The following is a 22,969-nucleotide window of genomic DNA, read 5'->3' as shown; positions in this document are numbered from 1 at the left end:
CCTTATGTGCATATCTTTGCCCCACTCCCTGCTCCTGCCCCCCAAACTGTTTGCGACTTCACCAAGGTCTCATCTTGGACTCACAGATCTGCCTGCTTTTTTGGTTAGAGAGTCACCCTTGTTAGATTCCTGCCTCAGTCAGGCTGGTCATCCCTGTGAGCTTCTTTTATATCCTTAGATACTGCTCCTGTGCCTCTCTAAATTCTGTGATCCCTGTCTTCATCTTGAATTCAGGCGTGCAAGGTGGCAGTTATCCCAAATGTAGGTGATAATTTGTATTTTTTGTTTTTGATAGTTTTTTTTATGCCATATTCCTAGTGTCTGCATACTCCAGAAAATATTAGTAACTACTCATTTTTGCAAAATTATCAGGAAACAAGGTAGTTTACATAAAGTGTAATTTCTAGCCAGCTGAATCTTAAGCTTTTAAGAATTGTTTTATTTTAAAGTTTAGCTGGAAATATTTTTAATATGTTTTACATATTGACCATTTTTTTTTACTAGACTTAATACAGTTTTTTTTTTTTTTTGCCTTTTTTAATAAATGAAATGAGTTGTAAACATTAAAAGTGACTAGAAGAATTCCCTCAGTGTCCATCAAGACACATGGGCCAATCACTCATATGGTAGATTAAGTCAGTGGTTTGAAAAGTGGGGTCTACAGATTCTTGGTCCTTAGGATTTCTTCAGGGAATCCATACGTCAAAACTCTTTGCATCATAATACCAAGATTTTTTTTTTAATTTATTATTTTGATATTTGTACTGATGGTGCAAGAGCAGTGGTGATTAAATTACTGGTGTCTTAACAGATCAAGACAGTGGTATCAAACTGTACTAATGCTGTTTACAACTGCCATGCATTCATAGTAAGAAAAAAAATAGATAAAATTTTTTAAAGTGCTAGTTCATTTAATCTTGTCTCATGAAGCAGTAACAATGATTAATCTTACTAAGGCTTGACCCTTGAATACACTTATTTTTCATATTTTGTGTGAATTGTATGGAAGTTGTCTCATGGAGAAGTACTGTTATTGTTTGGGTTGTAAGCTAGAGTACCTGTTTTTTTTCATGGAACACAGTTTTTTTTTTTTTTTTTAAATTTTTATTTATTTATGATAGTCACACACAGAGAGAGAGGCAGAGATACAGGCAGAGGGAGAAGCAGGCTCCATGCACCGGGAGCCCGACGTGGGATTCGATCCCGGTTCTCCAGGATCGCGCCCTGGGCCAAAGGCAGGCGCCAAACCGCTGTGCCACCCAGTGATCCCTGGAACACAGTTTTTATATAAAAAGATTGCAGTCACACAGACTGTTCAGAGTTAGATATTTGGTAAATATTTTCTTAAAAATGAATGAAATAAGCCTTCAGGACACCTTAAGGAAAGAAATATTTGTGACTAGTAAAATTTAAATTATGCAAAATTTAGAATTTTGTAAAACTTCTGTTTGTTATAGTAGTGAGCTTGACAGCTTCCCATTGCTTACAGATTTTTTTGATGAAATTGGTGGTGATAGTAACAAATTTGATCTCCTAGGGGTATTCAAATGTGTCAGCGTTTAGATCTGCATAATTCAGAGAACCAGTATTTTCTGGATGACTTACGGGTGATGTTACAAAGTCATACTTGGGCAAGAGAGACCAGTAAATTTTGATTTAATGTAACTGAATTCAAAATTTTATGATATGGTTTCAGGTTGTACATTGTAACCTTTAAGAAATAACTATTTGTTGAACTTTGGTGTAGTATTAAAGAATATCCACAATTACGTGCAAAGGCCATTAAAATCATTCTCATCTTTCCAACTATGTGAGCTTGAATTTTCTTCATGTGCTTAAAATAATATATCACAACACATTGAATGTATAAGCAGATACAAGAATCCAGCTGTCTTTAAGCTAGGCATTAAAGAGATTTGCAAAGATATAAAACAGTGGCATTGATCTCACTAAAGTTTTTCTTTTTTGGAAAATATATTTGTTTTTCTTAAAAATTTTATGTCAACAAGTGTGTTTAAAGAATTAATAAATACTTCAAACATTTCAGTTTTAATTTTTAATATAATAAGTGTTGACAGGTATATAACTTATATTTAAAAAACTCTATGGGGTTCTCAAAAAGTTTTAGGAATATAAAGGGGTCCTGAGACCAAAGTGTTTTTGAGAACTACTATATTACATTATCCTAAAATGCTAGTCTTTTAGAAATGTCTCTATTGCTTTTCAGAATTGTGCATGTTTGTGTTCTTTTGTGCATTAATCTGCCCATCTTTTAATTCTCTTCTTTATCAGTGAGCTTGCTTATAATACCCTCTGAATCTTACTATCTATCTTTAATCAGCTTTGGTTGGAAACCAGTCTTTTTTTTGTTTGTTTTAAAGATTTTATTTATTTATTCATAAGAGACAGAGAAGCAGAGAGAGAGAGAGAGGCAGAGACATAGGCAGAGGGGAGAAGCAGACCCCATGCAAGGAGCCCGATGTGGTACTTGATCCTGGGACTCCAGGACCATGCCCTGAGCCAAAGGCAGACCTTAGCCACTCACCCAGGTGTCCCGGAAACCAGTCTTATTCAAGTTGTGTATTAAAAGGGCACTTTGAGTGAGTCTTAGGGCTTTTCTTATGAGAGAGGGAAGTAAAGTAGAATGTATGGATTCTATACTAAGAAAAACTTCCTCTTTTTTGTTCCCATTTTTGTTTTGCACTGCATTCTAAGAAGTCACCTTGGCTGGTTATATAACATTTTGCTATATATTCTATGTAAAAATCCTGGTCCTGGTATGAAATGGCTCTTGAGTATAAGTTTTTAAAGCTTCCCTGAAGTACTGAGAAGACAGTATAGCATGATGGATAGAAGGATGGGTTTTGGAGTTAGACCTGGGTTCAAAATCAAGATCTGCTGTTTCCTAAGCCATGTGACCTTGGAAAATTCCTTAACACTCAACTTCTGTTTTCTCAGTTGTAAGAAAAGGATGCTAATTCCTCTCAGGTTGTTATAAGGACTAAATGAAATATTTAAGGTGTGACACATGGTAAGCACTCAACAGATGGTGACTGCTATTTTCATTATTAGGGTGGGATAAGTAAATAAAGATCTATGCTTAGCAGGAAATCCATAAATTTTTTTTTTTAATTTTTTTTTTTTTTATTTATGATAGTCACACAGAGAGAGAGAGAGAGGCAGAGACATAGACAGAGGGAGAAGCAGGCTCCATGCACTGGGAGCCGGACGTGGGATTCGATCCCGGGTCTCCAGGATTGCGCCCTGGGTCAAAGGCAGGCGCTAAACCGCTGCGCCACCCAGGGATCCCAGGAAATCCATAAATTAATTTTGTTTTGCGTAAGTTGCTCTATTGTTCCTAACTAAACCCTAATGTGGCAATCCCCAGTTATTTATAAACTTTATTTATTTGTACATAATACCATTAACAGTATTTGCTCAATTTAGTCAACATCTGGCTTTGCATAGTAATCAGAAATCCTGATCTTTAAATACCATTCTGAGGACTCTAATGGCATTTCTGAACAGATGGGATTTGTGTCTATGACATTTTTCTCCCCTACCTGTTTGCTAGAGATCAGGACTCTGAAAAGAAAGCACCCAAGTGCTGCACATTACGCTCCCCAACAGTTTTCTCCAGGGATTTTTGGATAAAAACGCAACACTGATCTTGGTATTATATCTCAATGAAAATATTAAAAAAAAAAAAAAGGCAGTGGTAGCAGAGGGGAGAGAAAACCATAGAATCTGGTTCTGGTGATGCTGATCATCTTTACATCAACAGCCGTAGCTCTTGCCCCTCTATCTTATGCATCTGATCCCTTTGCCTCAGAGGGAGACTCTAGCCTTTCCGGAATCCCTCCAAAACACTAGCCTTACCTCATTTCCATCCTCGCACTTTTATCCTAATGCAACAACTACATTTTATACTTAGGTCTGGAGGAATTACATGACACGATCTCCAAACATTTTTGGATCAATCTTTAGCAGTAAAAGATTTTGAGTACTTAGACCTAATGTATGTACATTTGATGTTTATATACATGTATTACTATGATAATATATTACTTACATTCTAAAGTATACTCTAAAATAGATGTTTTTAAAGGATGGTTTAGTTAGCAGCAGGTACACACTGCTGCCCAAAAATAAAAGTTATTCCCCACCCCCCCGCCCCCCGGTACTCTATTGGGTTATTTTGTGAACTCCTTGGGGTATGTGCATCCCAGTATAGATTCAGATACTCCCTTGCTCCCATATAATTTAGAAGCTTTGCTGGAAAAGCAAAACGCCTGTCAGATTTTAGGTTTTTAGACAGTGGGATTTGATTAGGAGCTGCTAAGAGGATTTATGTAGTGACAGCTGTAGTATTAAGGAGATCAGCTTTTCCCAGGCCATATTACACCTGGGATCACCAAACCATTTGAATTTTGTCTTGAACACCAAGAGAGAAAGGTAAAAGGATAGCAGATGGAGAGAGAAGAATGAAGATGGAATTTTTTTTCTAAGGGTTTTGGGGGGAAAAAACAGGTATAAAGCAGTAATAATTTGCCCTGGTAAACCATGAACTGGTGACTCAGAAATACACTTAGAGATTGTAAGTGCTAGAAGATTTCTACTGCATGCAAGAGTTCTCCCTACATTGTACAGTTGAGAGAAGCCTTCCTTGATCTGAGAAAATTCAGTAAGATTTAGATGAGTGGAAAGGAAAACAGCATTTCTTGCTGTTTGTGTGTGTGTGTGTTTTTGTTTATATTGACTTTACCTGTTTGCCTGTATGTTTCTCAAATACAAATATTCTATGTTTCCCATCATCTCTCAGGCTTCTTTACCAACAGCTTTCTTTCCTCCTTCCAACATTCTGGGATCCCTTTTCCTCTTCCTTTCTTCTTACCCATCATTATTTCCACCTGTATCCCTGATCATTGCCTCAGCCTCCCTGCCCACTCCCCCGGCCCCCCTCTTGTTCCCATTTCAGTTCATCCTTCACCATGCACCAGTGGATCTTTCTAAAATTTAAATTGGACATATCTGTCTCTCTTAAAAATCATTCAGCATCTCCTCACTCCCTCAATAAAAAGTTTGAATTCCTCACTGTTGTTTTTAAGGCCCTCTTACCTGGATTCTCCTTAACTTTCTAGCTTTATTCTTACCTCTCCCTTACATAGCACTCCCAAATATGTTAAACTTATTGCCATGCTTTCTTTCACCTCTGCCTGTATTACTTTTTTCACTGAGACTTCCTTGTCTCTTGGCTAAGTTGTATTCATGTTTTATGTCCTGACTCCACTTTCTTCAAAACACAGGCATAGTACTGCTTTCACCAGTTCTCATTCATACATCTGGAATATAATATAAAGAGCACGGGATTTGGACTGGGGTGGGAAGGCCAATGTTTGCCTCCTAATCTATGCTATGAGATTTGGGGGAAGTAAATTAACCACTTAAAGGCCTAGTTTCTTTATCTCTAAAATGGGATAATGACACTTTTTATAAGCCCATCGAAAGAATTCATTGGTATCTATAGAAGATTCTGTAAGCACTGAAGCACGTTGCTCATTTAAATTGCTGCTGCTGTTCCTGCCGTGCCTTTCCTCTTCCTCCTCAGCACCTACCCACCCCATCAGTCTTTCTGCTGCATCTTACATGGGACTTGGTTTTTGTTTTGTTTTTAGATGACGAAGACTTTACCAAAGAAATAACAGAGCTATTTTCCCAGCTGCATGTCTCCTCCAAACCTGAGAAACTTACCAAGGTAAGTTATTACTTCTTGGTGATTTTCGTTTTTTTTTTTTTTTTTTTTTTTTTTTTTACTTCTGTCAATTTACCGGATGAAGAATTCTAGCTTCCTGGCAAGGATGTCACGAAATTGGGTATATATCCTGAGTTCTCTATCTTCTGCCTGCCTCCTGGATTCCCAGGTTAACATGCAGATCTCACATCTACCCTCATCTCACATCTGCCCTCCCCAGTGGAGCCTGCCCCACACATCTGCCATCCTCAGCTGTTTTCATTTGGAATGCTTGCTTATCTGAAAGCTCACATGAGACCATAGCGTTGGCGGTGCTCCCCAGCCTTCGTTTTCCCAGTGGCTAGCCTCTATTGGGGTCTTCGTGTTCTTAGGTCTCTGAGTGATTCAGAGATAATGGGATGTGGCCCCTGCCCTTATGGCCTGAATGGAGGTTACCATTTCCCAGAGCCCAGTGACCTTTTAGCATGTGAGAATGAAAATCCCACAGCTTTTAGGCCTTGGTCTTTGATGGCGATGTCTGACTTACCTTCACACACTTGGAACACGGAAGGGCTTTAGTTAAAGTGGGTAGGGAGGGTCTGTTTCCAGAGAAGTACACATATAGCATATATGCTACTGCCAACTCATGGGTCACTCTCCGCTGGGTCTTGGGCTGCTTGCTGCCTCTGTACCCTCCTCTCAAAATCTCCAGATACATTTCCGGATTAGTTAGCAGCAGGTACACACTGCTGCCTGGCCAGGACAGCCATTACAGTTATCTGGATACTGCAGGGTAAGGAATGTGATGCTAGATTTGTTATCCCACTCTCCCATCTCCATTTAAAATGCTGCATTCCCCAAGGAACTTTTTAGATCATCCCCTAGGCACTCATCTTCTTTATCTCAACTGTAGTACTTGACTACAGCACTTTCTGACATGTATCATCATAGTGTTTTTTGAATTGGAAATAATGTCAAACTTAGAGAAAGATTGCACAGATAAAGGAAATAACATTCATGTATCTTTTATGCAGGTACGCCTATTAGTAATATTTTACTTCATACATTTCATCAGTTATGTCTGAGCCTTTGTTCTCTCATTCCCTTTCCTATCCCTTCCCCTTCATCCCCCCTTCTTCCCCTTCCCCCCATACAGCACTACACAAACATACACACACGCTCATGCATGCACATTGCTATTATTGGGACTATTTTGGGAAATTAATTGTATATACGATAGCACTTTAGTCATAAATATGTTAGTATGTACCTGCTAAGAATATGGATATTCCCTTATGTCACCACGGTAGTTATCACCACAGTAAACTTAACATTGATACTATATTTTTAAAAAGATTTTATTTATTAGAGAGAGAGTGAGAGTAGGAGCAGGGGGAGCAGCAGAGGGAGAGGGAGAAGCAGACTCACCTCTGAGTAGGGAACCCAATGTGGGGCTTGATCCTGGGATCCTGGGATCATGACCTGAGCTGAAAGCAGATGCTTAACTGACTGAGCCCGCAGGCGCCTCTGATACCATATTTTTACTTAATCTGTTGTCCACTTGACCACATTCTGGTTTTGGCAACTGGCCCAACAATAACCTTTTTATTAAACTTTTTCCTCTAACATTGAAGGTAGTACATGATCACAGATTGTGTTTAATTGTCATGTACTTTCAGCCTCTTTTCATCTGGAGTAGTTCCCCACTTTTCCTTATTTTTTATTATGAGAAATACAAATTTCTCTTCCCCTGTGTATAAAAATAGAGTATTCCTCATTTGGGTTTGTCTGATGTTCTCTCACGATTAACATCAGGTTATGCACTTCCAAGCAAGCTACTTCCTAAGTGATGATGTATCTTTCCCATGTTGTCACACCCAATGCACAGGACCCAAGGCACATCTTCCCCTCATTGTGCCTTGTTGCCTGATTTCTCACTGTGTGGTTATGATTGACTCCCTCTGTTACTAATAAACTTTCTGTGCAGAGACATAAGACAGATACCCTGATCCTCATCATAATTTCCCTTCTAGATTTAGCATCTGTGATTCTTGCTGCACCAGTGTTTCCAGTGATGGTTGCAAAATGATGATTTGTTTTAACCCCAGCACTTGCCCCACATTTATCAGTTGGCTCTTGGCATTCTACTCTAGTTAAGAGTTTAAGAGTTCTCCCTTCTCTTATTTATTTATTATCTGTTACTTAATATGATCTCATGGGTTTCTGTTTCTTTCCTTTGGTTTGTAATTCATTACGGTTTTAAATTATTTTGGTATTCAAGTTGTCCTTCAAATGGACTCCTGTGTGACATGCACTTACCATTGTTTGGAGTATTTCCTTATTTTCTGGCATAACAGGATATCTTGGACTCACTTTGTACCTTCCATATGCCAGCCCTGGAATTAGCCATTTTTTCAAGGAACCATGGTTTCTTTTTAGTATTACAGGCTAACATGTGGGAGCTCATCACTGCTGGGGTGTCTTTGCTTCCAGGCCCTGTGGGCAGAGCTAGGAAATGTATTCAGATACACACACCCCTATATTTGTATATTGTACATACATTAGAGATCTGAGTTCACCCTGGTAACTCCAATTTCAGTCCATCTCTACATGGTTCTTCCTGCTTTGCCTTTCCTCACGACACATTTGTATCTCTCTTTTAACACAGTGAGAAATCCAATTTTCCAACATTAGCACACGTCCTTATTTCCTCAGTTCTTTATGCATCTGAATTAGTTTCATTTCTTTGCCCATGCTACCATAAAACCAGCCTCTGGAAAGAATGTATGATTTATTTGCTTTCCCCCATGTTAATTTTCAAATATATAGAGTATTGTCATGTTTCTGAAAAGTCAAAACTGTGTAATTCCCATCCGCTCCATTTTCCCTTCTCCTTTTAGATATTATTATTATTATTTTTTAAATTATTATTATTTTTTATTTTTTAAAGAATTTTATTTATTTATTCATAGAGACAGAGAGAGAGAGAGAGGCAGAGACACAGGCAGAGGGAGAAGCAGGCATCATACAGAGAGCCTGACGTGGGACTTGATCCAGGGTTTTTAGGATCACGTCCTGGGCTGCAGGCGGCGCTAAACTGCTGTGCCACTGGGGCTGCCCTCCTTTTAGATATTAAACTTTCTTGCTTTCTGGCATGTCCTTCTTGTGTTTCTTTTTTAGGTAAGTAGATGTATATTAAAGATAAGCAGATATATTCATTATCTTCTTATACAAAAGTTAACATATTCTGTATGTTCTTTAGCACTTTGCTTTTTTTCACTTAACCTTATGCATATATATCTTTATACATTTATCATAGGTTTTTTTCATTTGTTTTTTTAAATGTGTATATCTTCTCTTCCATCCTAAATCTTTTTTTTAAAGACTTATTTATTTGAGAGAGGGGGAAAGAGAATGTGCATAGAGGGAGGGGCAGAAGGAGAGAGAGAATCTCAGGCAGACTCCCTGCTGAATGTGGAGCCTGACACAGGCCTGATCCCAAGATGTTGAGATCATGACCCAAACCCAAATCAAGTCAGATGCTTAACCAGCTAAGTCCCCTAGGTGCTCCACGTTCCTAAATCTCAAATTTCTTCAAGGCTGGATCTTTGCTTTATTGATCCTTAAAATCCCAGACTTACTATTTCTTACTTTGTGGTGTTGAGCAAGTTGTTTAACCTCTCTGCCTCAGTTCTTCTATCTGTGAGATAGGGATGATATAGGGTTCTTGTGAAGAATTAATGTGATAATACACACAAAGCTTTTATGGAGTCCCTGTCTCATAGTACATGCTCACCATTGATGGTCCTATCTATAGAAGCTATTCCTATGTAGTATACATTTTGGTATTTGATAAATATACGTATGTAACTTATTTTGCTAGGTACTAGGGAAACTGTAATGGAAAAGACATAATTTCTGTACAAGGAGATCATATAATCATTTTAAAAAGGCAAGTAACCCCTTAGATGTTTAGTAGTTCTGGTCATTCTCTGAAAGCAATCTTCACATTGTTTACATTTTGGGTGTTGAGTCATAAGAGATAGAATAGTTAAAGACGAGGGCCTGATTTTCTTCAAGGATTTATATGGGAGACTGTGTGATATAGGGGAAAAGCAATGAAGCAGGAGTCTGAGAACATAGGTCTGATTCTTATTCTGACACATGTGATGTTGGCAAATCTTGTTTCTTTTCTAGGCCTCCCCCACCCCAAGTGATAGAATAAGTGGTTGGAGAAGCTAACCTCTTAAAAGGTGGCTTTTAATTCCTAAGTTTCCGGGTCTCACCAGTGGGAAGTTCCAGACTGAATTGTGGGTGTGAGGTCTGGGTAGCATTGCTGATTTTTGAAAGGTCTGATAAATTACTTTGAATTGGCACAGTAGTTCATAATGACTTCACTTAATGTATTTATTACAAGAGTGGTCATTTTGAGTATGTACTATGCCTGCTAAAATAGCTCCTTCAAGTATACTACATTTATGATACCAATTTTCTTCTTTTGTGTGCTCTTATGTCTCCCTGTTTTTCTTCCTTCTTTTATTTATTTTTTAAAAGATTTTATTAATTTATTCATGAGAGAGAGAGAGAGAGAGGCAGAGACACAGGCAGAGGGAGAAGCAGGCTCCATGCAGGGAGGCTGATGTGGGACTCGATCTGGGGTCTCCAAGATCACACCCTGGGCCAAAGCCAGACGCTAAACCGTTGAGCCACCCAGGGATCCCCTTCTTCCTTCTTTTAATCCAAGATAAATCAATCCCTGGTTTTGCTCTCGTTTTATTTCTTGAAAGGAATTGCAGAACATTTCCCATACTTATTTAGAGTATTAGTCATCTCTTAGGATTCTTTCCAGCCTCATCTCTCACTGTCCTTTTCTCTAAAAATCTCACCACTCCAACCTCATCTTCTACCATGCTTTTCCCGTATTGGTCTTCCTTCTGTTCCTTGAGTACACCCACCTGATTTCCCTCTGCTTACAACACTCATTTTCTAAATATTTGCATTTTAAACTTTTAAACTTCAGATTTCAGCTCAGGAATCACGTCTCAAGATCCCTCCTGACTATCCAAACCTAGTTTGCCTTCTCATCCAGTCCACACTCTCTCTCCATCTCTCCATTTTATTTTCTTCACTTATTTGTTTCTTGCTATGTTTCTGCACTAGAGTAAGAAGAGTAGGACCATGGTTTATATTAGTCGCTACTGTTCCCAGCACTTAGGACAATGTGTGGTAAATATTTGTAATGGATGAACTGAATAAATGCACTGCCTGCTCTGGTTTTACTAGTTGCTTCACAGTTTTCTTAGCACACTTCGGGTTTTCTTGTTTCCAATCTTTTATACAATTATTATTATTTAACTTGAGGAGTTGTTTTTTTTTTTTTTTTTTTTTTAAGATTTAACTTATTTATTCATTCATGATAGACATAGAGAGAAAGGCAGAGACACAGGCAGAGAGAGAAGCAGGCTCCATGCAGGGAGCCCGACATGGGACTTGATCCCGGGTCTCCAGGATCACGCCCTGGGCCACAGGCAGGTGCTGAACCACTGAGCCACCCAAGGATCCCCCTAATTTGAGGAGTTAATGCATAGGGGAGTTATAGATCAGAGCCAGATTGTTCTTGAAGGTGTTCATAGATGAACTCTATGGGAGTTCCTGTGTCATAGGAGAAAGAACCTTGAAATGAATTATCTGGGTACATAGATTCTGCTCTAGCTCGTTCATGATGTAGCCTGCATGGGACTCTCAGTTCTCAGCTGGAATGACTCTCCTAATCTTACGTGGATTCCTATTGCCTGGTTACAGCTCTGAGCACATTCTGTCCATATAGAGGTCCTCAAGTGGATGCCTTCATTTAATGACAATAAACCTTTTCTTAGATGCCAGGACACACACAGTTGCAAATGACAGAAACTCCAGTCAGACTGGCTTAAGAAAAAAGGGGCACTCATTAGCTCAAGAAACCAGAATATCAAGGGGCAAGACTGACTTCAGGCATGGCTCTCTACCCACCTATCCCCACCCCAGTCCCCACACCAGTCTCTTGACTCTGTGTTCTTTTAGTTTGGCTTTATTCTTAGAGAATCTTTTCCACATGGTGGTAGGATGACTACTGACAACTTAAGGGTAACTTTTTTCCAGTTGAGTAACTCCCAACAGAAGGAAGGCTTCCCTTCCCCAATAATTTTATCAGTTGTCCTGAGGCTAATGCCCATTGACCTGGGTTGGGGTCACTTTTCCATCCATGAAGTAATCACTGTATGGACAGGGGGGTTAATATTCTTGGTAAAAACCTGAATTGTTTGCCAACCCTTGGAACCAGAGGATGGAAGCAACCCTACCCGAACCACAGGAACTGAGAAAAATCTGGAACCTACTACCAAGAGAAAGGAGATATGGATGCTGGCTAGATAAAAACAGTAGGTGTCCTTTGTAGTGTGCTGGATAGTGGGTGTGCAAATCCAAGTAAGACAGTCTGTAACTATCCTATAGCAATGTTTGTATAGGAGATAGACACATTTAATTTTGGTAAGTACTAAGATGAATGGGTTCTCAGGGGACTGTGGACACGCAGAAAAGAGTTGTTTGGGTGCCCAGTCTCCTGGAACGTTTTTGAAAGTTACCTGGAAGAAACACTGTCTGGGTGGAGGATTGAAAGAAAACTAAGAGCTACCTTTATTTGGAGAAAAGAAGAGGGTGGGGAAGGGCATTTTAACCTAAGGGAATAGCATGAGTGAAGAACAGGCATATTTATAGGTCATTATTATTAGATCTTAAAATGAAAGTGGTCAGAGATAAAGCTGGAGGTCTAGGTCATGGGTACTTCTTCAATCATGAAAGAACATGGTCTAGTTGATGGGGAGCCATTGAAGAGAAGAGGAATGATCAGTCTATGAAATATCCTGATACATATGTCCAGTAAGCAGCTGGAATGTGTTGTTTTCCTGAGAAGTCAGTGCTGGAAATAAGGATTTAGGAGTCAGCAGCAGGTAGGGAATATTTAAAATTATAGAAAAAGAATGGGCAAAGGGAAGAGGGAGTTGGGTTAGGCAAGTAGAGAGCCAGGCTAGAACTCCAGGTGATGCTGGTATTTAAGGGGCTGAAAAATAAGGATCTATACATACAAGAGTCTGAGGAGGAATGCTTATAAGGGGGGAGGCAGAACTGGAAGATGGTATTATAAAAGTCAAAACAAGAAGCAACTCAAAGGCCCATTATCAGGACAATGGTAAATTATGATATATGTATAAAATGAACTACCACACAGCAAGAAATAAGAATGAGCTGCTGGTGCTTGCAACAGCATGGATGGATCTAACAGACAGTATGTTAGGCATAGCAAGTCAGACACAAATTAGAATGGACTTAAGATTTCATTTGTATGCATTTAAGGATGGGTAAAATCAATTTACAGTGAGACAGAAGAGTGATTACCTTTGGGCAAGGGTTTAGGGATGGGCATGAGGGGACCTTCTGTTGTGGGGTGATGGGAAGGTTCTGTATCTTGATCTGGGTCACAGTTACAAAGGCACATACGCATGTAAACATTTCTTGAATTGTGTGCTGAAAATTTGTGCACTTTATGTAAATTTTACCCCAGTTTTCAAAAAGGCCAAAGGATTAGAGAATTTCAACGAGGAGTGAGTGAACAGTAGTGTTAGGTGTTCTAAGAGAAGTGGTAAGGTAAGTAGATACATGTATGATAAATGTATGTTTGGGTGAGAACAGAGCATTGACTTACATGATGCTAGCCATGATGCTAACATGTTCCTGGTAGGTGCACAATGCATACTGTTACCTCTTGGTGAGCTGAATTGAACTGTTGATGGGCAGTAATCTTTTTCTTATTTAGGCAAGGAATACTGCCTACGAATGGATCAGTACATCTCTGGCCAAGCCATCAGAAGAGAAGGAAGATGGAGAGAAACAGTTGGAAACAGAAAAAATTGAGCAAATCAGTAAAAATTCAATAGAGGTATCAGAGCAGTTAAACCTTTTTTTCTCTTTTAAAGGTGTGGAGATGTGGGTATCACAACCAGGGATGCAGGCACCTTCTCTTTGTTGCACCACTACTCGTCATTTCACCCTTGTAATCCAAGAGTATAGCAGCAACCTCGTTCCAGACTATGGAATGAAAGAAGGAGTGAAGGAAAAGAGACTAAGGGTGTGTTTGTGTGTTATATCATGGGGAAAGTTCCCAGAAGCTGCAACAAGACACTTTTGATCTAAATCTTTTGGCCAAAACATAGTTACATGGTCACACCTGACTTCAGGGAAGCTACTGTTTTTGTAATTTTGAGTCCAGTTGTTAAAAGACCTCACTGCTGTGGTAGAAGAGGTTTATTGAAGGGCAGCCATTGGTCTCTGCTGCTTTCAAGATACCAAATCCTACAGGATGAGAGAAGCAAAGTGATGTCATTTCTTCTGGGCTAAAAAAAACCAAAAAAATAAAAAAACAGTGCTTTGTCTTGTTTTTCCGTTCAGGATATACATGCATTTGCAATCCGGAGCCTAGCAGAGCTGACTGCCTACTCAATTGAACTGTTTCACAAAACAGCGGCTCTGGTTCTGCATGGCCAGAAGCAGGAAGTAACAGCCATAGAAAGAAGCAGAACTCTTTCCCAGTAAGTATAAAGAGTATCCCTATAAAAGATACAGTTGCTCAGAGTTTTCTCAGCTTCTTTCCAAAGTTTAAGAAACTTTCCTCTCAAAAAGGTGCTATTCACATTGTACCATCCACAGGTTAGAGGTTTGTTCATTTTGGGTTTTAGTTATTAAGTAGCCAGAGGGGTTCTTTTCACTGAGCCATAACTCTGCATTATAAATGTTTTTATTAACTGGTTGTTTTATTAATTAATTTTTATTATTGATAATCTGAAAACTAGGTCTCATGTTATTAGTTTTAATAAAAATAAAATTTTACAAAAGTAAAAACAGAATAGTTCTAAAACCTCAATTCTTAATAATGGTTATACCCATTATTGAATGTTGATTATGTCCTAGGCTCTAAGGGACTGCTAAGGGGCTTACGTTTATCATTTCTAATTTTTATAACAACTCTAAAGGTAAGTATTAGTCCAGCTTTAAAAAAATGAGGAAACACACACATAAAATAAAATAAAATAAAATAAAATAAAATAAAATAAAATAAAATAAAATAAAATAAAATAAAATAAAATAAAATAATAAATGAGGAAACACTCAAAAGAAATGAAATAATCTACCCAGCTTGTGCAGATTGGGATTTAGTCCCAGGCCAGGCTAAATCCCTAAGCCCCTTTTCCACCATATTGCTGATTTGGAATAAAAATTTCAGAAATAATATTAAGTAGATAGTCACAAGAGACAAAAAAGGACTGCTTTCTAAATAAATCTAATTAAATAATGAGAATTTTCATTAGAAAAAAAATGTGTAGTAGTGTCTAGTTTGTTAGGATTGGGAAAGGCCCTTGATGTTTTCCAGACCCCTTCTTCACCTACAGCTTCACTGCTCTGCAACATCCCACAACAGGGGGTTGGTTTTGTCTTAACATCCTTAAGATGAGGGACTCACACTCCCAGAGTAGCCTGTTCTTTGGAAAAGTGGCTACTTCCACTTTTCTACTTATATATCTGGTTTTACATGTATACATATACGTATATGCGTATGTGTACAGTAGGTATATGTGTGTATAAACACACATATGTATAGTCTCCCTACTAATTATCAAGTAAATTAGAATCCATGGAAACTGGGCTTTCACTTGTTTACTGATATATCCGCAATGCTTAGGACAGTACCTGGTTAAAAAAAAAAAAAAAAAAGGGACAGTACCTGGTAAATAGAAGACTTTCAATAAATATTTGTTGAATGAATGAATGCATATTTACTTTAACTACATTCGTGAACAGAATGTAGTATCTTTTAAGTACTACCTTATTTCCTTAAAATGTATTTTAGTTATTTCCTTTGATATAACTTGAAAATCTAGTACTTCCTAGAGGATTTGGCAGAAAAATGTTTTTCCAAGGACTAAACCTCTTTCTGTAGCATGAATGCTTGCTCAAATGGGTCCCCAAATTAGGTAACTGATGAAGGCGTGTTTCCCTTTAAAAAAAGCTTTCCTCTTTCACATTTACTCCCAGGAATGATTTGTTTTCTTATAGTTGTTAAATATGCTTATTTTAAAAAAAAAAACAAAACAAGGAACCCTCCTGACTTTGCTCACTTCTTTCCTAGGATGACAATTGTGTTGTGTAAAGAGTTGTCTTCTCTGTCTAAAGAGTTCACCACTTGCCTAACAACTGCTGGGGTAAGAATTCTTGCCTCTTATTGGGCTAATGTCTGTTCTTTGGGCTTTTTAAAAACAGTTCTATTAAGATTTTTCATACCATAAAATTTTCCCATTTCAAGTGTACCATTTAGTAGATTGATTTTAATATATTTACAGAGTTGTGCAACTGTGACCTTAATGTAATTTTAGATGGTTTCCTCATCCTTCAGAAAACCTCATGCCTTCAGCAGCCACTTGCATTCTCTTCCCCTCCACTTTCTACTAGCGCTAAGCAACAATAACATGCTTTCCATCTCTAGATTTACCTATTCTGGACATTTCATATGTATGGGGTCATACATCATGTGATATTTTGCGTCTGATTTCTTTCAGTTAGCCTAATGTATTTGAGGTTCATCCACATCGTAGCATGTATCCGTATTTATTTTTATTACCAAATAATCTATTTTATGGATATACGCATTTTTTTAAGGTTTTATTTATTTATTCATGAGAAACAGAGAGAGAGAGAGAGAGGCAGAGACATAGAAGAGGGAGAAGCAGGCTCCCTGCAGGGAGCCCAATGTGAGACTCGATCCTGGGACTCCAGGATCATGACCTGAGCTGAAGGCAGATGCTCAACCGCTGAACCACCCAGGCACCCTGACATATACATTTTATTTTTCTGTTTATTAATTCATAGACATTTGGATTATTTCCATTTTTCAGCTATAATGAATTATATTGCTACAAACATGCATGTGTGTTTTCATTTCTCTTAGGTGTATAGGTAGGAGTAAAATTGCTGGGTCATATGGGTGTTATGGACCATTGAAGAATTCGCAGACTGTTTTACAAAGTAACTGTATCATTTTACGTTCTTGGTAGTAGTGTATGAAAGTTCCAATTTCTCCACAATCTCTTCAACACTTGCTATTGTTCATTGTTTGAACAGTGTATGAGTGGTATTTCATTGCAGCTTTTATTTGCATTTCCCTGATGGCTAATGATGTTGAACTTCTTTTCATGTACTGTTGGCCGTATGTATGTCTTCTTTAGAGAAATGTCTTCTAGTTTTTCCTACTTTCAAATAGAGTTATTTTTAAAAATTATTTTATAAATTGGATTATTTCATTACTTTTTGTCATTTATTATTTTAATTATTTGCCTTTTTATTACTTACTATTTATAACTGAGTTTTAGGAATGCCTTATATGTTCTGGGTACAAGTTCTTTTATCAGATAACATGATACGCATGTCTTTTCTTCCAGGCCGTGGGTTGTCTTTTCACTTTCTTGGTAGTGTCTCTGCACAGAAGTTTTTAATATTGACAAAGTCCAGTTTGTCATCATTGTCTTTTATCACCGTTCAGTAATAATCGTTGCCTAATCCAAGATCATGAAGATCTATCTACTCCTCTATGTTTTCCTCTGAGAGTTTTATTGTAGCTCATTTATGTCAATGATCCATTGTGAAGTGGGGTTTCACCTTCCTTCTTTTGCATGTGGATATCCAGTTGTCTTAGCACACCATTTGTTGAAAAGCATTTCCCTGTTGAATGATAAAATCATTTAACCATAGATAAACTGGTTCAAACTCTCATTTCTGTTTGTTGATTTTATGTGTGTGTATCCATATACCAGTGCCATATTGTCTTGATTACTGTAGCTTTGTAATCAAGATGTGGAAATCTTCATCTTGGTTCTTCTTTTACAAGATCTTTTATCTTTTTGGGTCGTTACGCATTTTCGTGTGAGTTTTTGGATCATCTTTTCTGTGTCTAGCAGATTTTTGCAATCTATTTTTGTTTTCTCTTTTTATGAAATCTGCAGTATATTTTCTGCTACTCTTTGATATCTGTACTGGAAATGTAGACTTTACTAAAATAAAGCCCCCAAAGTTTGGCTGTAGTTTTAGGGAGTAGTGCCTTACTTAGACTGTGGCAATCCTTATACTCTACAGTTGCCAACCAAGAGGAGAGTTGTAATTAAAACAGCTAAAGTATTTTTTTTCCTTTTTAAAGGAATTGTAAAAATTTACTGAAGGTGTGTAAACTGTAGAATGCGATCAGAAATCAGTAACCGTGGATTAGGATCAAATCAAGGCATTTTAAATGAGTAAATAAAATCACCTTGTAGTAAAACCAAGTTATAGATACAGAGAACAGATTGGTGGTTGCCAGAGGTGGGGGAGTGAAGGGAGGCCAGAATGGGTAAAGGGGATGTAAAGGTATAAAACTCCAGTTTTAAATAGGTCATGGGGATGTAAAGTACAGCATAATAGATTTATAGTTAATAATTATGTAGTGTATACTTGAAAGTTGCTAAGAGTAGAACTTAAAACTTCTCATCACAGGAAAAATCTTTTTCTAACTATGGTGACACATGTTAACTAGACTTATTGTGATCATTTTATATATGTAGATATCAAATCATGTTGTACACCTGAAACTAGTATGGTGTTGTATGTCACTTATACCTCAATCAAAAAAAATCACTTTGTAATAAGTATTTAAGTGCCAGTGTGGCAGCAAATTCTAGGCTCTTAAACTTATCAAGAGCATAGCCCAAATTAATTTTTCTTACTTTATGAGTTTATATTATTCCTATAAGGGATAATCCTGGGATTATCTCTTTATTCCATAATATTGTCTTTAAAAGAGCTTCTGGGATTCCTGAAGTTAATCTTCTGAGGCCAAATCTTTCCATGTGTTTCATAAAGATACTTTAACCCAGCAAATCAACTATAAGGTGCTAACACATGGCGGTGTTAAATTTCCATTATTTATTTCCATGTTTTCCACATAACCCATCTTAAAAACCATTGAATATTTTGAGCACATGTTCTTTATTTGCATGTTCCATTTTAAAATTGTTCTGAAGTTTCTGGTCATGTGTATCATTTCTACCCCCTCTTCCAAAATGAATACTTTTTAAAGTAAACAAAACAAAACAAAACACCTACAACTGGGGATGCCTGGATGGCTCAGTGGTTGAGCATCTGCCTTCAGCTCAGGGTGTGATCCCCGGATCCTGGGATTGAGTCCCACATTGGGCTCCCTAAGGGGAGCCTGCTTTTCCCTCTGCCTATGTCTCAGCCTCTCTCGCTCTGTCTCTCATGAATAAATAAATAAAATTTTAAAAAACAAAAACAAAACTATAAAGGAATACACTGTCAGTTGGGCAGCATAGGAAAATATAAAAGGAAACTTAAAGCACTTCCAGAGATTATATTTTGCTCTTTCTCAGTCCAGACTTTTTCTATACTTATATTATGTATGGGTGTGTGTGTGTGTGTTTATGTTTCAAAGTGGGATCACACTGCGTCTACTGTTGTGTTTTTTTAATTTGCAGTGCTCACTTAACCATATATTTTTTTTTATTCTAGGTCAAAGAAAAGGCAGACATCCTTAATCCCCTAATCACTGCAGTATTTCTGGAGGTTAGTAGTTAATTATAAGTCTCTAACTTTTAGGGTATAATGTTTTATTAATCAGCTCTTCTTCAGTCTTTTTTTTTTTTTGTTTGTTTGTTTTTTGTTTTTTCACCAGATTGGTAGTTTAGCCATACTGATGCAGGTATGACCAAAATGGTGTGTAGTTGATGCATATTCCCTTTTCATTATTACAAAGCATAATGATGAAGCTCTTGCATGAACTGCAAAGCAGCAGTAGGCTTTCAGTAGTTAGTACTACCCACTGGCAGCTGATGGACAATCTTTAGTAATGAAACACCTTCTGGAGACCAGGTATAGACTTGAAGAGCTGAAAATGACAAACAGGCAAATACTGCTTCCAAAAAGACTAAAGTTTATATAGGGGAGATTTGTTACAAAACAAGACAAAACATTTTGTTGTGCCATTTCCTTGCCAAGAGATTTGCTTTGTTTTATCAAAGGTACTGTGTTTATAAAATCCTCATCAGTTCATTAGATTTAAGGAGGTGGGTGGTTTAAGTCCATGGAAAAGGGGGATGTAAGGTCATATGATCAATTATTTGTCTCCTTGTGTGACACTTTCTGCCTGCCATGTTTTAAAAACTCTGTCTTGTAAATGAATTGTGTAAACTATTTGAACTTTTGATGATCTGTTTAAAATGTGTTTATGTATAAAAAAAAATAAATAAATAAAATAAAATAAAATAAAATGTGTTTATGTAAGTCAGGGGAGATAATTGGTTAGGTTTTAAATATGAATTGAAAAAAATTAACTATTAGACTGTTACTTCTTTAGTTTTAAATTCTTTTAAAATTATCAAGGAAATGCCTTTAATTCCTTAGCTGCACAGTTTTCTTGAATATCAGGGTAATTATTCTGATAATTAACACTTAAACAATGTTTTTAAAAGTGATTTAGTAGATGGCAGAGTGGTATAGGTGAGAAGTTTGCAAACCGGGAGTCTAGTCCTGTCCTGGATCTCCCCTGATTTGCTTTATGACTCTGGACCAGGCATTTACCTTCTTGACAATCTCATTATCATTATGTGCAATATAATAGATTTAACTAGATGATCTCTGAGGTCTCTTTTGGTTGAAAATTTGGCAGCAAATGTCACATTAAAGTTTAAATAGGAGTACATGCTATTGATAAATCCGAAAAAGGTAAACTCATTTAATGGGCTTTCCTTATTGCTGTTTGGAGTTGATTGTTCTTGATTACATATTTGAAACATCCTTGCCCTTGAAATTATATGTTTTTATCTTAATGTAATGAACTCTCTATTATTCTTCTGGAAGATCAGAACTTGTCAGATATATGAAGTCGGCAAACTCTGAGCATGGTGATTCCACGATGCTTCTCATAATTATGTCTGTTGTGCCAGATAGAAATATATCTATACTGTATCATCTTTGAAAGGAGTTTTCCTTGTTCATATTTGTAGTACCTGTCTTGTATTCACTAATTGTATTGGGTTCATGGAAGAAGAGCTATCATAATGGACTGAAAATCCTATTGGTGTAAGATTCATAGCCTTCCAGAGTCCTTTGAGTAAGTGACTAGAATGTTGTGACAGACTCTAGCATTTAGTAAAGGATTAAATAAGCTTCAAATGCCGAATTTGAGCAGAAGGTGAAAGAATAGCTACCATTTCTGATGGACAAGTTGGACAAAAAATGCTGACATTTGTTTTTGGTACTGTCATCTCTTAAGAGCTATTTCATTCTTGCCTCTGTAAGTTTTACTAACATGGTTAGTTTGTGCTTTTGTTTGCCAGCCCAGAGATTCAGTTAGATTGTACAAATTAATCTGTTTTTTTTTTTGTTGTTGTTGTTGTTGTCTTTTAATATATTTTCCCTTTTAAGTAACTGTGATATTTTCTTTTTTTCAATCTTGACAGGCATCAAACAGTGCTTCCTATATTCAGGATGCCTTTCAGCTGCTCTTACCTGTGCTGGAGATCTCTCTCATTGAGAACAAAACTGAATTACCAGAGGCATGAGCTATATACAGGCCCAGGGTCTTTGTCAGAACGTTGAAGAACAGAGAGGATTCAACCCAAAACTTGTGGTGGCCAAGAAATGCCACTCTCTTTTGGGTACCCCTGCAGAAGGGAAGGAGAAAGGATTCTTTTAGTGTATAAAATTTGGGCAGGAGAGCAGGTTTAAAGGAGTTTTGTTGCCTTCACTGCTTGGGTGAAACATTCAGGTCTTCACACTGCCCTTCTAAGTTGTTAGAATTATTAAATTATTTGAGAAGAAATTTTTATGGAAAGTTCAAGAATAATAGCTCTAGATAAAGGTTAATGGGAGACTCAGGCAAAAATATTGCTCTTTATTGGACATGATGCAAAAACACTAACAGTTTTGTTATGGTTCTGTATGATTTTGCAGCCCACTGATATAATTGGTTGTGAAGCAAGAGAGAAACAATTTAGTATTCCAGAAGTCCTGTGCTTGATCTGTCGATGCCATGACCTTTCTCCTTTCTATAATAAAATCTGTGGCTTTAAGAAAACAGTATATAGAAACTGTAATGATTACCTAGATTCTTAGGACTTGGTTAGAAAGTTTCATGTGCTCTTTAATTCTCAATAGGTCTTTGGCATGGAGGAGAAACTTCTGAAATGTATTTGAAGCCACATGAATTAACTACAGCAAAGTGCCCTTTGGCTTTAAATTGTTCTCCTACCCTAAGGTGACAAGCTTCAAGTTGTAATTGAACCCCAGTCAAGGGGGTTCCAGACCAATAAGTGCAACTTATAGAAACAATTTCATGTTTGCAGGTATTCCAAGTCTCTCCAGGATGTTTTTCATGCATACCTTATGTGCAGGATAAATTCTGTAATAGCCAGCTCCAAAGGAGTATTCAAGCTCTTTCAGTAATGGAGTTTTTGTTATTTAAATGCTGTTGAAGGGGACTGTAGAGTCCCATAGAAATCATTTATAACAGGATTTAACCTGTAAGATACAATATGTTTTTCCTTATTTTTGTTTTTTGTTTGTTTTAATGTATTCCTTAGCATGTTTATAAATACAACTTTTATCCTTTAGATCTTAAGCCTTCTTTTGCTCTCTTCAATGTAAGAGGCTAATAAGGTGTTATCTTCCTAAAAGTTATTTGGTATCCACTCTTTTTAAAAAAAAATATCCAACTTTGTTGTTGGAGGTAACTTTTGTGAGCTCTACCACTCATCTTCTAAAACATTTAAATAAAAAGTAATAATTGTGTCACTTGATCCTTTCACTTACTTTTCCAAACATGAGCCCCAATATCTTTTTCAGACCAAAGAAATAGCAGAACAAAGATGTAACATTGACTGATCTCAGCACCATTTCCATACCCTTATTTGGGGCATGGGTGGTTTATAAGCAGGGAGAAAATAGATTTGGGCTAAAAAGGTATACCAGTAGCACTAAAATGTTACTCTGCTTATATTCTGTTTTAATATGATCAGAAAACTTTGTGAACATTTCTCTTTTTAGGTAAATTTCACCCTTCCTAATGTAATTCTGAAATTTCAGAGAAAAAACAGTTGCCTATGGTTATGA

The 22,969-nt window shown here is 37.2% G+C and overlaps 1 protein-coding gene across 4 annotated transcripts in view; it reads left to right on the top strand.

Annotated features, from left to right (window-relative positions):
* FAM114A2 (family with sequence similarity 114 member A2) overlaps nt 1-22,656 on the top strand; it is a 34,255-nt gene extending 11,599 nt beyond the window's left edge. For all 4 annotated transcript variants that reach the window (XM_055325543.1, XM_055325542.1, XM_055325540.1 and 1 more), the window contains exons 9-14: nt 5,676-5,755; nt 13,581-13,703; nt 14,213-14,352; nt 15,948-16,020; nt 19,370-19,423; nt 21,319-22,656. In XM_055325543.1, the coding sequence (XP_055181518.1) occupies nt 5,676-5,755; nt 13,581-13,703; nt 14,213-14,352; nt 15,948-16,020; nt 19,370-19,423; nt 21,319-21,420 (572 nt within the window). In that variant the 3' untranslated portion in view covers nt 21,421-22,656. The remainder of the gene's footprint in view (nt 1-5,675; nt 5,756-13,580; nt 13,704-14,212; nt 14,353-15,947; nt 16,021-19,369; nt 19,424-21,318) is intronic.
* Nucleotides 22,657-22,969: the final 313 nt, after the last annotated feature.

This window comes from Nyctereutes procyonoides, unplaced genomic scaffold (assembly GCF_905146905.1).
Source record: "Nyctereutes procyonoides isolate TBG_1078 unplaced genomic scaffold, NYPRO_anot_genome, whole genome shotgun sequence".
NCBI lineage: Eukaryota > Metazoa > Chordata > Mammalia > Carnivora > Canidae > Nyctereutes > Nyctereutes procyonoides.
Note: the sequence above shows the minus strand (reverse complement) of the source record. Positions and strands in the feature narration are given on the sequence as shown.